The sequence below is a fragment of the Limulus polyphemus genome, unplaced genomic scaffold (genome assembly GCF_000517525.1).
Source record: "Limulus polyphemus unplaced genomic scaffold, Limulus_polyphemus-2.1.2 Scaffold943, whole genome shotgun sequence".
Taxonomy (NCBI): domain Eukaryota; kingdom Metazoa; phylum Arthropoda; class Merostomata; order Xiphosura; family Limulidae; genus Limulus; species Limulus polyphemus.
The window spans coordinates 207,851-222,851 of record NW_013666553.1 but is presented as its reverse complement, the minus strand read 5'-3'; the positions used below and the strand labels follow the sequence as shown (position 1 = coordinate 222,851).

At 29.9% G+C, this 15,001-nt stretch overlaps 1 protein-coding gene across 5 annotated transcripts in view; it reads left to right on the top strand.

Annotated features, from left to right (window-relative positions):
* The first annotated feature begins 502 nt into the window (after window positions 1-502).
* The window catches only part of LOC106461357 (ral GTPase-activating protein subunit alpha-1-like), a 195,036-nt gene continuing 180,537 nt past the window's right edge, over window positions 503-15,001 (top strand). For 4 of the 5 annotated variants that reach the window (XM_022388288.1, XM_022388289.1, XM_022388290.1 and 1 more), the window contains exons 1-4: window positions 503-772; window positions 4,171-4,281; window positions 9,315-9,364; window positions 9,982-10,083. In XM_022388288.1, coding sequence (XP_022243996.1) covers window positions 667-772; window positions 4,171-4,281; window positions 9,315-9,364; window positions 9,982-10,083 — 369 coding nt within the window. In that variant the 5' untranslated portion in view covers window positions 503-666. Of the gene's footprint in view, window positions 773-1,613; window positions 1,657-4,170; window positions 4,282-9,314; window positions 9,365-9,981; window positions 10,084-15,001 lie in introns of those variants that run through there. The other variant, XM_022388291.1, reaches the window with a different exon arrangement.

The window sequence follows — 15,001 nt, the reverse complement described above, 5'->3', positions numbered from 1 at the left end:
AAATAAAGCGGAGATACATAGATATAGAGACAGGTAATTGAGTTAAGCGAGCGGTAGTGACGGTAATATAAAGTGCGTGTGTGTGTGTGTTTTGTTATCGAGATTGCAAACGTATTGACTGTGGAAATTCTGTGTATTGCAAAGTTGCATCGAGAAAGAATAAACTAGCTTTAATTAAGAAAGGACTTGTATCGCTGAAGTTTCTCGGAAAGAATTTCTACGAGAAATTAACAAACAAGCAGATACCTAACAAAACAAACAGGATTTTTTTTTATCATTCATAAAGGATATTTTAAGCATGCAAATATATTACGGTTACTATATATGTATATAATGTTCATTATAATATAATTCTCTACTGTTGCTAAATATTTATCGAGAAGATATAGAAAAATAGTCGATTGATCAAAAGTATATGGGCGTTTATTAACCATTGACATTATCATTACCAAAAGGAGAATTTACGTTGCTACCACTGAGTCAGTATGGTAGTGTCTCGCAGCGGGTGTTGAATCACGTGAGTATGGGATGTGTCTTGTCGTCTGTTGAGGAGAACTTGTATTAAGTTAGTGCACTGCAGTGTAAACCTAATTAGTGTTATTTTTAAACTGAATAAAACAAGGGATGAGAATGGAATTTTTGAAGTGAGTTTTGCAGATATAAACAATGTTTGGTAAAAAGCAACATGTCGATGTTAAAAAATCGTCCTTGAAACTGTTGGATTCCAAAAAGGACACAATTAGTCGCTTAAAACATCTCCGGGTTGTCCTTGGTAAGTATGCTGAGTTGAAGTTTAGCCCGACAAACCTTAGGCCTAACGTTCTTTAGCTATAGATTTTACAATTTACAAATTACAGTATAACTATTAGTTATCACCAGGTTTTAAAAATTGTATAAGGTAGTACTGTAGCTTAACTTCTTCATTATTATCAAATGTTCAAACCTAAAGACAACCATGAGATCGGTAACGTGTTAAGAAGATTTTGAAAATTTTATTTACTGTACTGTACATTCTTGCCTTTCTCATTAGTTGCTGTACATTTAGTTTTACTTTTAGTGTAAACGGTAAAACTAAAAATGTAATGTTGATCTTGTAATTATGTTCTACTAGAATAAATTTGAAAATTGAATGAAAATATCATTAAAATATAAATTATAATATTATAAGAGCTATTAAGTAGATAAACATTAATAATAAAAATTTTTTTGACACATGTATTAAGTAATTTTAAAAACTCGTGAGTGAAAGCAAAAGAGAATGTTATAATATCAACCCCACCACACATGCCATATCCAGAGCTGATGAGGCATAGTGGATAGCTAAGTTTTAGAATCTTTAGAAATACTTTATTATAAAGCTTTAAAGCAATTTTAAAATTTTATTTCCAAGGATTACTATAGAGCAATTTGACTTATTTTTCATTTCTGAAAATTAGGAATAAAAATTTCATTTCTTTCTAATCTTGCCATGTAGTAAAGCATCTTCACCAGAAGTTCCTATATATCAGCTTTGGCATTGGAGCTGATAACGAACTTCTCTTGCATGTGTCACAGAAAACCTTTGTTAAAAGTTTGAGAAAAAACACTGGAGTCTGAAAATCTGCTTGATCAGTAGCAAACCGTTTCTAAATCAGGCTGTACTCTGATATCTGATAGGTCAGCACCAAATTAGTAGCACAATTGTTCATTTCAAAATGAAAATACTTTTTGAAGTTTGTGATGAAAATGCACACAAGTTGCATGGAGTTATTAAAGATTTATTTTAAGTGAATATTTCTTATCTGAAAGAAACATCAGATTGAAAGAATAATGTTATTGTAAAAAGTAAACGTCATTTTGGGAAAATGAATGTTCTTTCTACTATTAGTTGTGCACAAATAAAGTAGATACACAATACAGATATTGATATCAAATTAAAATGTACTAGATTTTATTTAAAAAACAACCCCCATTTTCAACCCTCTTTCCAGAATATGGTGCTGATCTGGACTTGGCTGTGCTTGTCATTAACCTCAAAATTTTTTTTATTTGACCTATTCTCATCCTTTGAGTTAACCCTTTCCACATGGGTCAAAGGCCATGCCATTGTGTTTGTTGACTCACATTTAAAATTTTATTGAACTACTCCAAAAAACACACTTTTGAGTGTCAAGTGGTATGTTGAATGCAGCACTGATTTAAATTAGATGTTTGTGATGTCAATATACAAAGTCTGTAGTTTTGTACAAATTAGGAACTCAAATTACAGATAATAACAAGCTAGAATACAAAATATGAACCTCCTATCTTTTCTATTTGCTGAGATATCACTTATGTATTTAATCAAACACAGTGACCTTACTCAACTTTTTCCATTTTTGGAAATGCTCCCTTATATACACTTACTTCTATTTATGACATGAATAACCAATCGAATGCTCAGAATGTCCATCTTGTGGTTTTCTCAGCCATTTTCAAGTATTGTGATGTTATCACATTCTTTCGATACAAATCTTCAAGTTGGTAAGGTGAGTCTTTAGTCTGCTCGAAATTTAATATTTTTTTAAACCCAAGTACAGCTTAGTTACTGAGCTTGATGAATTATAGTGGACTTCTGTGGTGTAGATATAGTAATTTATGATTTTTTGGTTCTTTCAAGTATATATATGTATAAAACCTTAAAAACATTATTTTGTTTCACATCCTCCATGTGCAAAATTTTATAAGGCTTAGCAACCTTTAACAAGCAGCATCAAAGTACACACGTCATAACTAGAAGAGATAATTGTTTGCTTTACTTCTTTATTTACTGTTTTATGTTTTAAGAAAAATAAGTTTAAGAACTTGTTTCAAAATAGCAATAATCTATGTACATATATAATGTATAATAATTGAAATGTGGCAGTATTTTACAAAATAATAGTCCATTAAAACACAGCCATGACAGGTCACTTTGTTAAGACTAAAGGTCAGTTTTATATTATTGGATATGGTAACATGAGAGCACGTGTGCCTCGTCATTGTAACTTCTGTATTGTTAGCCAGGCATGGCTAAAAGGTCAATATAATAAGAATAATAAATATATATAAATGTATAATGTTATGAAATTTAAACTATTTAGTGTAAACATTTGTGTTTTTGTGTTATCTGTAGTTTTTCTAGAATGAAAAAGGCATAACTTATATTTGTTTCCTAATTTTTATGGTGCTTACAAGATCGGTCAAATCAGCTGAATCCATACAGAGATTCATTAATGAAAATAACAGATAAAATATACAATTTTTTTTAGAAATGTTTGATAACCATCTGGATGTTATAAAGATTTTGCATGTGAAATTTGAAAGTTTTCTGATGCATAAAAGTATTTTTAATCTTAAAATGAAAATTGCTTGTCATGTTGGATAGGCAACATGTGGAAAGAAAAAATGTTTGTGAAAAACATTGCTCAACAAATCTTGAGACTTAATAAAAATAATTTGATATCTTGCATATGAAATCTTTGTAATGTTTACTGATTATCTGCCAGATTTTGTGAACATACACTTACTAATTTAAAAACTTGTAGCATGAAAACTATGACAAGCACAAAATGGTTACAAAGTTGGTCCCAGAGACTGAGCCCATGCTGAAAGAGTTAACTAGTCTGTATTCTCAATATTCAGTCTAACCATCCAATTATTGTATGTTTAATTAAAATATTTTTATAGTTTATAGTTTAACACTAAAATCCCCTATTAACTAATAATATTACTTATTAGTACACCATGCCTCTAGTTATATGTAACTAATTGCAAATTTAAAAAATAGCTAATCATATATTAAATTACAAGCAGCTGCCAAATAGCATAAACAATAATTTTCTCTTAAAATAAATAAATTCTCCTTTGTATTTACTTAAGTTTATGATGAGTCTTTATTTTAATATAATACTTTAATAACTTTAGTAACTTAGCGCTACTTCCTTAAAAGTAGTTAAGCCCACAATCTAATATTGAGTCAAATTTCATAACTTTAGGTTTAGTTCAATCTGCAGATGTATGTGTATGTGTTTACTTTCAGCAAAGTTATCGTAAATATACTGAGAAAATTTTCAACATAATTTATTGTTAAAAACTGTTTAATTCATTTGTGATGAGTTTTTGATTATTGTTATATTGACTAATAATGATTTTATTTTAAATATTTGGTAGATAACTTGGAAGTGTCTGAATTGAAGTCTTTCTTTGAGAACAGTTATAGCCATATCTACTACACGTTTTATGATGTATTCATATCAGTAGAGGGAAGTCTCAAACAGAGAGGTAAGCCTATGCTGAAGTTTTAATATAAAGAATTGTTAGTATGTTGGAACTGTGTGTTAGAATGGTTTCAATTTGGGATGGACAGAAGAATTCTAAAAAAAAAATCACAAGAAGATTATTTTGTTTACAGGCAACTTTTTCCAGCTGTGCAGAAATGAAAATATTAACTTTTTTCATGAATGACTAAATATGTGTCAGAATATGACAAATTATTGATTCTAAGATATATATATAAATTAAAATTGTTTAAAGACTTTGGTTTACCATAGAAAATTGCCATAAAAATTTTTTGACAGAAGCATATGAAAATCTGGGGGAAGTCCTATCTTCAGGTACAATGATTTAGGAACAAGTTACTTTGTTTATCATAAACTATTGTATGTGAAAATGTATCACATATGCAAAGTATACAAAAACCTGTAACAACCTGAAAATATTATGATAAATGACATTCTGTGGGTTTCTCCCAAAATATTTCCACAAAGCAACTGAATTTTTGTTGATGAAAATAAATATATTACTTCGTGAATGTTTCAAACAACAATTTTTTTATAAAGCTAATAAATTTTATCACCCTAAAAACATTAATAATCTATGCTATTATTCTGCTTGTGTGTATATTAGACCGTTACACTTTCTGACCGATAACCTGCTGCATAAGCATGCGTAGTTAGAATGTTTCCCCAAAAAAAAACGCGCATGTGCATTATTCACTCGATGACAAACAGTCTGCGGCAGAGAGCTGCAAAGCTCAATGATCGAGTCACTACAATTGCTGTATGAAACAAGAAATAACAAAAGGGGAATGTAAATATACTTTATTAACCATTTTGTACAACAGAATATTAAAACTTATCAAAGTTTTAAAAAAGGTTTGACATTAGGTCGTAGAATAACATTATAAGTTTATTTATCGATACTATTAAGTATAATAAAGTTTAGTCCTAACTAAACTAAAGTAAAAAAAGGAACCCAGGTTCCGGGGTTATTTTATCTCTTTTTCGAACTTAGGCCTAACTTAAGTTAAAGTTTTATAAAGTACTGCCTATATACAAGTGGATTTACACATTTTGTTGTCTACGATTACAACTCGTTTGTATTGTACTAGAAATGTTATATTTAAAGAAGTGCTGTTACGATAAAGATACTAATTTAACCGGAAATGTTTTGCGGGTCTCTGCTAGTTAATATTAAAGAAACAACAACTAATTTAAGCTATAGGACAACATCATGTGTAATAAAATATTAAAACTAATTACAACTATAGGCCTACATCATATGTAAGTTAGTTAAATACTGCTTTGATTATTAGAAATAAAATTATTTTTCAAAACATTTACAAAATTTAGTATATGATATTTGACAAACAATGCTGATGTTCTTAAAAAAAAAAATAGAGAATGTCAAAGCTCAGTAGATAGAGTACTTAAGTTAAACATTTTTCTAATATGTTTCATGGGTATTTCAAATTATGTTAACTGTTACTAGAGCACCATACTTGAGAAACTGTTACTCAAAACTGGGTTGATTCAGGATGTAAGGGGAGGAGGTTGAAACTCCACCTCTACCAGCATTACTAATAAATTTATATTACTTTTGTTGTTGTTTTAGTTTACTTACGACTACAGATTAATAGCAACTTCAGTAATAAGATCAGTTAGAAAGTCTACAAAATCATTAGTAGCTTAGTAGGGCTTTAATCCAACAATTTCAGAGCTTATATTTTTAATTATAATGTGATTTATAGGAAAATATAAATGGTTAAAGGCAAAAATTTTATAACTAAAATTAAATAGTTATAATTATATTTAAAAAATTATAAATTTTAGTGTTCATAAATAGGATGCTTGTTTTAGTTTTTTTAAGTCTTCACTTACAGTCATAGCACTTGCATTTTTCCTTATTTTGGATTTCAACAACAAGAAACATCTTTCTTGTGAGTGTTATAACTTTCAAACAATGAAAAAATTGATTAACAAGTATATGTTATAGGAGCTGCTGCTATCCTAAGCAATGCTAACTTTAACTTAGATGAAACAAATCTCTAAAGTCTAGAGCTAAAACTAAGGTGCAAAATTTTTCCATGGCAGCATTTAATTGATGTTTATATTACAGTGTTCATTTTGAAATAATCAGTTAATTGCTGAGGCTGTAACAGGATTGCTGTAGACTCCAGATGTTTTGACTTCAGAAAAATTGAAAAAAGCTTTACAGTAATTAATAAAAACACTGACATCTGATGTTTTTCTTTGGTACTATTGACTGTTTTTTACTGATTTCTGCTAAAAAGTAAGGGTATTTTTTCCTCAATATGTGTGCGTACTTGTACAACAGTAAATAATAATTTCTGGAAAAATAGGAGGTTAGAGGTGGGGTTTTTGATTTACCTTGGACCCCTCCTCTAATCCCGTACCTGATTATATAACATTGAATAATATAGTTACTAATTTCTGATAAAAAATGTGGAGGTTTGCTTCCCTGTACCCTCCACTAAAAGTGTGCCTGCTTGTACAATATTCAAGAACAAAGTTGTTGATTTTTAGAACAAAAGTGGATGATGTATGGACTCCCTGGACCCCTACCCCCAGATCTGCACCTACTTATAAAACATTAAATAATAAGGTTACATGGTTATAAGATAAAAATATGATACAATGTAAAAGATAATAAATTTACACTTTATTTAATACTTAAGTTACCAGAGAGTAGTCAGCAGCTCAAAATTAGTGACAATGGCAGATAACCGTAGTAGCTTTGCAATAATAAAGACAGGAATAGTAAATTTAGTGGCAATGGGAAGCATTACCAAACACTCAAAAAATGAAGCATTCCTCCCACCTGTTCATTATGTAGGTTTGTGCTTAATAACAAACATAATGGTAATATTTCAGATTTTTGGATAGTCAAAATAATCAAACAGTAAATAATCAAAAACCCTAATTTTGAATAGTTGATTCTTAGCACTTGCAAAGCAATAGTAGGGTCCACTAACTGGAAGTTTGACAGATATCAAGTAACCAAGTCCATTATTCAGTGAATTCTGACTGAGATCATCTTAAAGTGTCAAAAGACAATTTTAGACTACAATTTTTAATAAAAAGAAAAGACTGAGACAAACATGTTATACTTAAACAAAGCAAGAGCATTTGTGTTTATAATGAGTGTGTTGGACTGGCAAAAGAGAGAGAGAGAGAGAGATGAAGTGAAACCTTAATGAGCTCTCTCTCTCTCTAGTCTAGTGTGACCTCCCCTTTAAGGTAAAATAAAATGAAGCTAAACCATAAGTTAAAACAAAATAACAGTCTCTGCTCACCAACAGAAAAGATAACTTTATTTTGAGACATGGTGAGCTATCCTTCCTGTAAGAGAATGAGGTTAATGGCCAATTATTAAATCAAGAAGTCTGAATACATGCTAATACTTATGATATTTGTTTGGAAAATACTGATTATGCATTTTAATTCATTCAATGTTCTAAGTACATAACTTTGTAATAGTCTAGTTTTTTTCATCTATATACTAATATTGTCCCATAGTAACATTTGAATTGCTTATTACATAAAAAGTTGGGAAAAACAAGTTTAAAGAAACATTTACTACAAATTTGCAGATGCTTGTATAATTTACTTTTATGATATTCTTATTGCAAATTATGACTATGTTTAGTTAGATAGTTCATAATTATGTAAATTTTTCTTCACTATGGTTTTTCTTTTTTTCCAGTTCTCATGTAGTGAACATCTAGATCTTGAAGCTAGTAAATATCTCTATGGTATTTTCAGTGCTTGGTTGCATGATTGTCCAGTAAAAGTGAAAATTCTGATTTTGGAAATTAGTACAAACTATTACATGTCCAATCAGACATTGAAAAAAGTTGTTTCTTACCTTGGATAATATGTTCACTTTTAGCAGATAGTTTTGTGTTAATCCAGCTGTGCATCACTGGTATTCTAAGTTATAGGCATATTGATTTGATTGGCAATACTTAATTGGTTGTAAATATCACATTGTTTTTGCAGACATGAAATTCATTGTGCTTGTAAAAAATGCTCTTTTCTAAGTGATTTATTCAGTGCTTGAAATGATAGTTTTGAATAAATGTTTCAAAAAATTTGCTATTTGGTTTTTTACTAGTTGCCTGAGATAAAGTTTAAGTAAATATCATAAGGTATAGCTAAGATAATAGGGAATTAGAAGAGCAGTATACAATTAGAGGGCTACTTGTAATATTTGCAAATGAACTCTCTTCTACCTCATGTGAAGTAGCTTGCCTCCGTGTTGGGAGGGGGGGTATGCAACTTCTGTGAATGTCACATAATACTCAATTTTAAAATATACCTGCATAATTTGTAGAAATGTTCATGGAAAACTCCATGACAGAAAGAAATACACAAATTTTTTGTCAAATATTTAGAATAAGAAAATTGCAAAACTGTTATGTTTTTGATAATTCTCTTGCAAAACTGCATTAATTTCTACTTATTCTGGTTGAATTTTCCTGTATTTACTATTTTGTCTTGTAAAAATTTATAGAAAGAAATTAAAGCTAAAGTTTATTAACAGTTAATTTCTGATCAAAGCAAACTACATACTTAGAGCAAGACTTAAAAATCAACATAGTCATTTATTCACAATTATTTATCTTGTGTTATAAAATGTGTAGATTAAAAACTTCACCTTTGTCAGGTTAAAATAAATATAATGCAAAACAAATAAATTATTTCAATCTAGAATATGTTTTGTGCACAAGCCCTAATTTATTAATAACGTATCTATTTATGTGAAATAATTTTGTTTTGTAATGAAAAATTCCTAAAAAATGACTATTTCAATGCATATTCATATTTTTCAGTTTAAAGTAATTTTGTTATATTTTGACTCTCAGTTTCCTATAAGTAGATGTATTTCCTGTATGTATTAACCACAATGTACTTGACAGCCAGTTTGTAGTCCATTTTGAAGTTTGTAGATCTGTATGTGACTGAATACACTTGTCTTGTTTTGTAATTTATTTTATTCCATTATTTTACTAGTTCACAAGGCTCATCGTGAAGAATTGGAATCAGTCCGCTTTGTCTTTGAGGTAATATTTTAATTTCACATAATTTTTAGTTTGTGATAAAAAACAAGTATATTGAGAATATAAAATAAAAGTATAACAGATTTCTCTCTTAAGTATATTTAATTTATAGTCGTAATAAACAGTGTATTTACATTTTTTGTTTGATGTTTTTGTACAGTGTTGTAAGTCAAGGTTGTCTAAACATATGAGATAATCAAATCAATCTGCATGAAACTTGATTTCTAATGTATAAAGTAAATCATTTCCATGAATCATGTTCATTTTTATTTTATGTTTATATAATTTTTTTATGGGTAGAATTTGAAGATGTCTTGAACTTTTTTGAAATTCACAAAAATGTGTGTAGGAAATTGAAATAATTGATTTTTCTTAGATGCAGTATACAAAGTATAATTTGAAGCATTTCAATTTGAAAAGTTTGCATTGAAAGCGTGATTTTGGTATACCAATACTAAGTTTGAATGCACATTTCATACATATGTTTATATTACAAATTATGTGCCTTTTGAAAAAAATTCATTTATTGATCTGGTTAATGAGATAATGTCTTACATCCAGCATGAAGCCTAAATCACAACTGTAAAATGTTAATTGAAATATTTATTTCAAAATTTCAGAAAATCCTACTTCTGCTTCCTGAACTATTGCATAAGAAATGGCAATATCACAGTATCAAACGCATTTTAAAAAAGATGCTTCATCATGGAAATTCTACAAAGGTAGATTCAGCTCATCAGTTTTATTGCTGCATAAATTTAAGCAGGAAAGTGTTTTTAGGTTATTTGTTTTTTTAATTTATTAGTTTGTCTTAGACTTAAATCAGAACAATTTTGGATGCACCAAGTACAAACAATGCCATCTATCCTCATACATATATTTCAATTTATGTAACCAGAGGTTCAATGTAGGTTGAAGTTTTATAACTAAACAGTATCTTCGCAAAACAAAAACAGTATTTTAATTTGTTTGTTAGAATGTTAAAGAAAATGACTTTAGAAATACAAGATAGTTAAAAATAAAATAAATAGGAAATTATCTGAAGCAAGAAAAAGAGTGCAGAGTCTTAAAATGTGAATGACACTGTTTGAACAAAAAATAATGAACATCACCTAAATGTAAACCATAAATAATAAAAAAAAAGAAATATAAATTAAAAAATTGACTGAGCTTTAGCTACAAGACACCTTAGTCAAGGACAAAGTAAAAAGATGTGTTATAAAAATTGTAGATTAGTAAACATAAATTAATTGAAATTGCAGATAATGACTAAAATATTATTGGAAGGAAAGTAGAAGTGATCATGTGAAGAAATTGAATCTAAGGTTTGGGTAGTTTTAAATAACATCATGAAATCTGTTTGAGGAAGTTTTTATTGAAAGTCATGTAATTGTGTTTGTTGAAAATGAACCACAAAAACCTTAACCATTCATATTTGTGAAAACTGTAATATTTGCTAATGGCATTTGAACAAATTTAACATGCTGGAACCATTTATAAAAATAGTTTATTGTCTAGTAATTTAGTTTTTCACTTGTATATAAAATACTAGAAAAAAATTGGATAAAGCATTTGCACCATAGCAAGTGATTTTATACAGTTGCATCATTTCCCACCACTAGAATAATGAATGTTGTTGATGTGTGTAATTTTTGTATTTTTGGTTTTGTGTGAGAAAATATGGAAGATCAACTACAAGTGAGAAAATTATCAAATTATGTCACAAAAGTTAGAAGCAAAAGCAGTAAAGCTATTAAGTTTTTAATATTTGAGTAGTTTTCAAGTTAGAAGTAACAAGAAGGTTAAGGCCATAATCTATGTCAGTTCTGATACTTTGAGTGTTTATGGAAGAAATGTTAGTAAAACACAAAAATAAAAGCACTAACCCTAGAATACAAGCATGTGGTTAGTATGAACTCATACCAAATGGTGTTAATGATTGAAAATTTAATTATCAAATGTTATGTAATTCAATGTAAAAAATTGTTCCACCATTTCAAGCATCCTCTTAAAAAACAACAAAAAACCCTGAATGAGTATGCATTTAAAAGTCATAAGAGTTTGGTAACAAGAAGCAAATTAGACAATATAGATAATTTTAGCCTTTCATTAGACCGTGCCCCTCAGTTTTAACAGTACTCCACAATAAAACTAATGTTATCATAGTAGGCTCTAGGTTTTCTTATTACTTGTTTCTTATTGTGTTTCAAACTTTGTAAGGTAGAGTTGTAATAATAATAACATTTATATTACAGAAAATATAGTAATGATATTTCACTTTTGACTTTTATTTAGGTTACTTTAGGACAATTTGGTCAACATTTATTACTCTGAAATTTCAGATTATTAAAGTGGAAGTCTTTTTTTTTTTTGAAGTTAAAAATACTACAAATTTGGTTATAGTGTCACACAGCTAACTTTTAAAAAATTAATGCATATTGTACCACCATTGTAAAAATATAACATTACAGATGCTAGCATGAAGAAGTTAAACAGTGATTTTAACACAATTATGCTTTATTACTTGAACAGTTGTTAACATCAATAACACTCACACAATTAACATGATTATTGATGTTAATCTCACTATTTATTGGTAGAAGAGTAGTCCAAGAGTCAACAATGGATATTGCTAGCTGTTAGATGGTGGCAGATAGCCATAACTGCTTTGCCATAAACAAAACAAACACACTCAGCATTCATAAACTGGAAGCTTTGCAGTTATTAAATACCCATCAGTTGAATATGTTAAATAGTGATAAAAAGGAAGAGCAGAAATTTGCAGTTCTTTCTTGAAGTCGTAGTAATGAATAGTTTGGTGTGTATAAATCACACAAAACATTTTTACCACGTGATAGTGAAAACAACAAAAAATAGGGATGGAATGTGGAAAAGAGCTTAGAAAAGAAATAAATGCAAGTGGGTTAAATGTAAGTATTGAAAATGTCTTGGGAGAGGAAACATGAATCTCAATGACATGGAAATTGCTAAACTTTAATTGCATAAAATTATAAATAACAAAGATTTGTGGAACTCTTAACAGAGAAGCTGGTATGTTTCAAGTAACTCTCATGCTATGGGCTTAGACAATTAGACTGAGATCATGACCCCTAAATGACCATTATAGTTTCCATACTATAACTTTTAATATGTTCCATCTATTTCACATTTTCAGTTAGCATTACATGTCTTTTGTGCACAAAAGACATCAGAGTTTTAATCATTTTTACTAAAAATTTCTCTGTAGATACATGGAAGTAGTGTTGACTGCTCTGAGTGCAAAGTGATTTTTATGCTAAGATTAAAAATACTCTTCTTCATCTGAAAATTGTTAAATTTAATTTGTGTAATCTCTAAAAACTAAATTAATATCACTTTTTTTCAGTAAAACTTTATATTTTTATCTGTTATTTTCTCTACTCTGACTATATGCATTTGGTGAATTTGACAATCCTTGTTACCACCATAAAAATAGAAAATAAATTTAAATTGCTCTCTTTTTTTTCTAGAATAACACAAATTGTAACAAGAAACTACACTTGTTTATCCTAAATAGCTTAAAGCTCATAACACTATACACCTGTTCCTACTTAAATTTATTGTTCTTTGAACTGTGTATAAGTAATAATCCTGTTATGAAAGGTGTAAGTCACTTGGTGAATGTGTGGTTCACTTTACCATATCAAATTACATAATGTACAAGCTCTATGTGAGTGAACATAACATTTTTGGACAACATGGGACCTATTGGTCCATTTTAGCTGTTCCATCATCTAAACTAAACTATTAATAAATAAATTTTAAAACAATTTTGAAGCCAGCCCTTATCATTCATATACTTATCAAACTTTCTCTTAAACTCACTTATATTTACTGCTTCCACAACATCTGAAGGCAACCCATTCCTGTTAGAAAAATATAACTGTCTTAGTTGAAAATGACTCCTACCCTGCCAAGATTTATATTTGTGTCCCATAGTCCTACTATTCTCACTGTTAAGTATGAAAAAAGATGATGCATCAACACTACCAGTTCCATTTACAATCTTAAACACCTCAATCAGCTCCTCCCCTAACTCTTCTTTTTTCCAAGAGAAAATAATATGAGAGATTTCAACCTCTCCTCGTATGACAACCCCTCCATCTCAGGCACCATTCTAGTAACTCTTCTCTGAACCTTTTCCAACAATTTAATGCCTTTCTTAAGACAAGGGGCTCAAGACTGAATACAGTATTCCAAATGTGGCCTAACCATTGACCTATACAATGAAATTATAACCTTATTAGACTTCTGTTCAGTGTTTCTGTAGATACAACCAAAAATCCTATTTGTCCTACCACTAGCAATAACACACTGCTTGTATTGTTTTAGAGACTGATCAACTATTACATCAAGATCCCTTTCTTCCAAAACATGCTTACCTATGCTGACACTATAACTATTTCTCAATCTTCAGGGTTTCTATTCTATGCTCATCTAAGCATTGAAAACGCTTGCTCCAGTCTTTTATACCCCACTCAAATGCTCTTGGCAAATTCAAACTTGCAAAATTCTCCCACAACTTCAATGCACCCTCTATATAGGTACTGTATATGAGCACCTCATTCAAATAATGCAATTACTTTTTCATGACAGAGTATTAGGCATGGGTTTCTATAAACAGGAGTGTTGTGATTATTCACAACATACTTTGCGAATTTGAATGTGGTTGGCGTTACTATGGTTGTATCTTCTTTAATATTTATAAATTACTTTAACAATAACAACAACAAAAAATGTAATGACAGGTATGTATTCCCAAGTTAACGCTTCTATTACGGAGGCCAACCAGACTTCTTCCGTTCCACCTCTGCTATCTGGTGTTTTTCAATGGCCAGGGGAGGGGTCACTCTCAGTCAAAGCTGCCCATAGTATGATTCGTTATGAGATGGAGACATGTGTGGACCGAGGGTATCTCTCCGGGGGACCAGCTGGGGAGAATTTAGACTCTTTTTCAGCTCCTTCTTTTACTAGGTCGGCCTCAACAGGATCATTTTGATTAGCCACCTCCAGACCCTTTTCTTCTTTTGGTTATTTGGGTTTGTGAAGTTTTTGTGGTCTCTCCTATTGCATTAGCAGAAAGGATGGCAAGTGACTACTTGGTTTTTCCTCCTTCTCCTAATATTTCTGTTCCTGCTGGGAGATTTGCCACTCAGTTACATGACAGGATAGCTATGCCTTGTCCTCCACGTTTATCAGAAGAGCATGCTTTGGCTTATCACTGCCAGGAGGTGTATTTCGATTTTCAATGGATGGACTCATTTTTGGACCTATGGAGTCTAGATTGGAATCTGTAATCACTTTAACCCGATGACTACCGGCTACTAACTCTCTTATTAGGCAATGCAAGTGTGAGGGCAAAATCATTTGTGAATTTAAAAAATGATAGAGAACTTATCTTTTAATGGATTTCTGATTTTATTTTTATAAATAGTAGCATAACATTCAATTATTTGTACAAAATTGTATTATTTCATGAAGTTTAAAGAGGAATTTAATGAAAAAATTCCTAAAATACGTTTTAGACTGTAAATAAGCGCCCTCTAAGAAATGTTTTTTTTCAAAAATTTTTGAAAGATATTTCCTTTCACTTCAGCACTG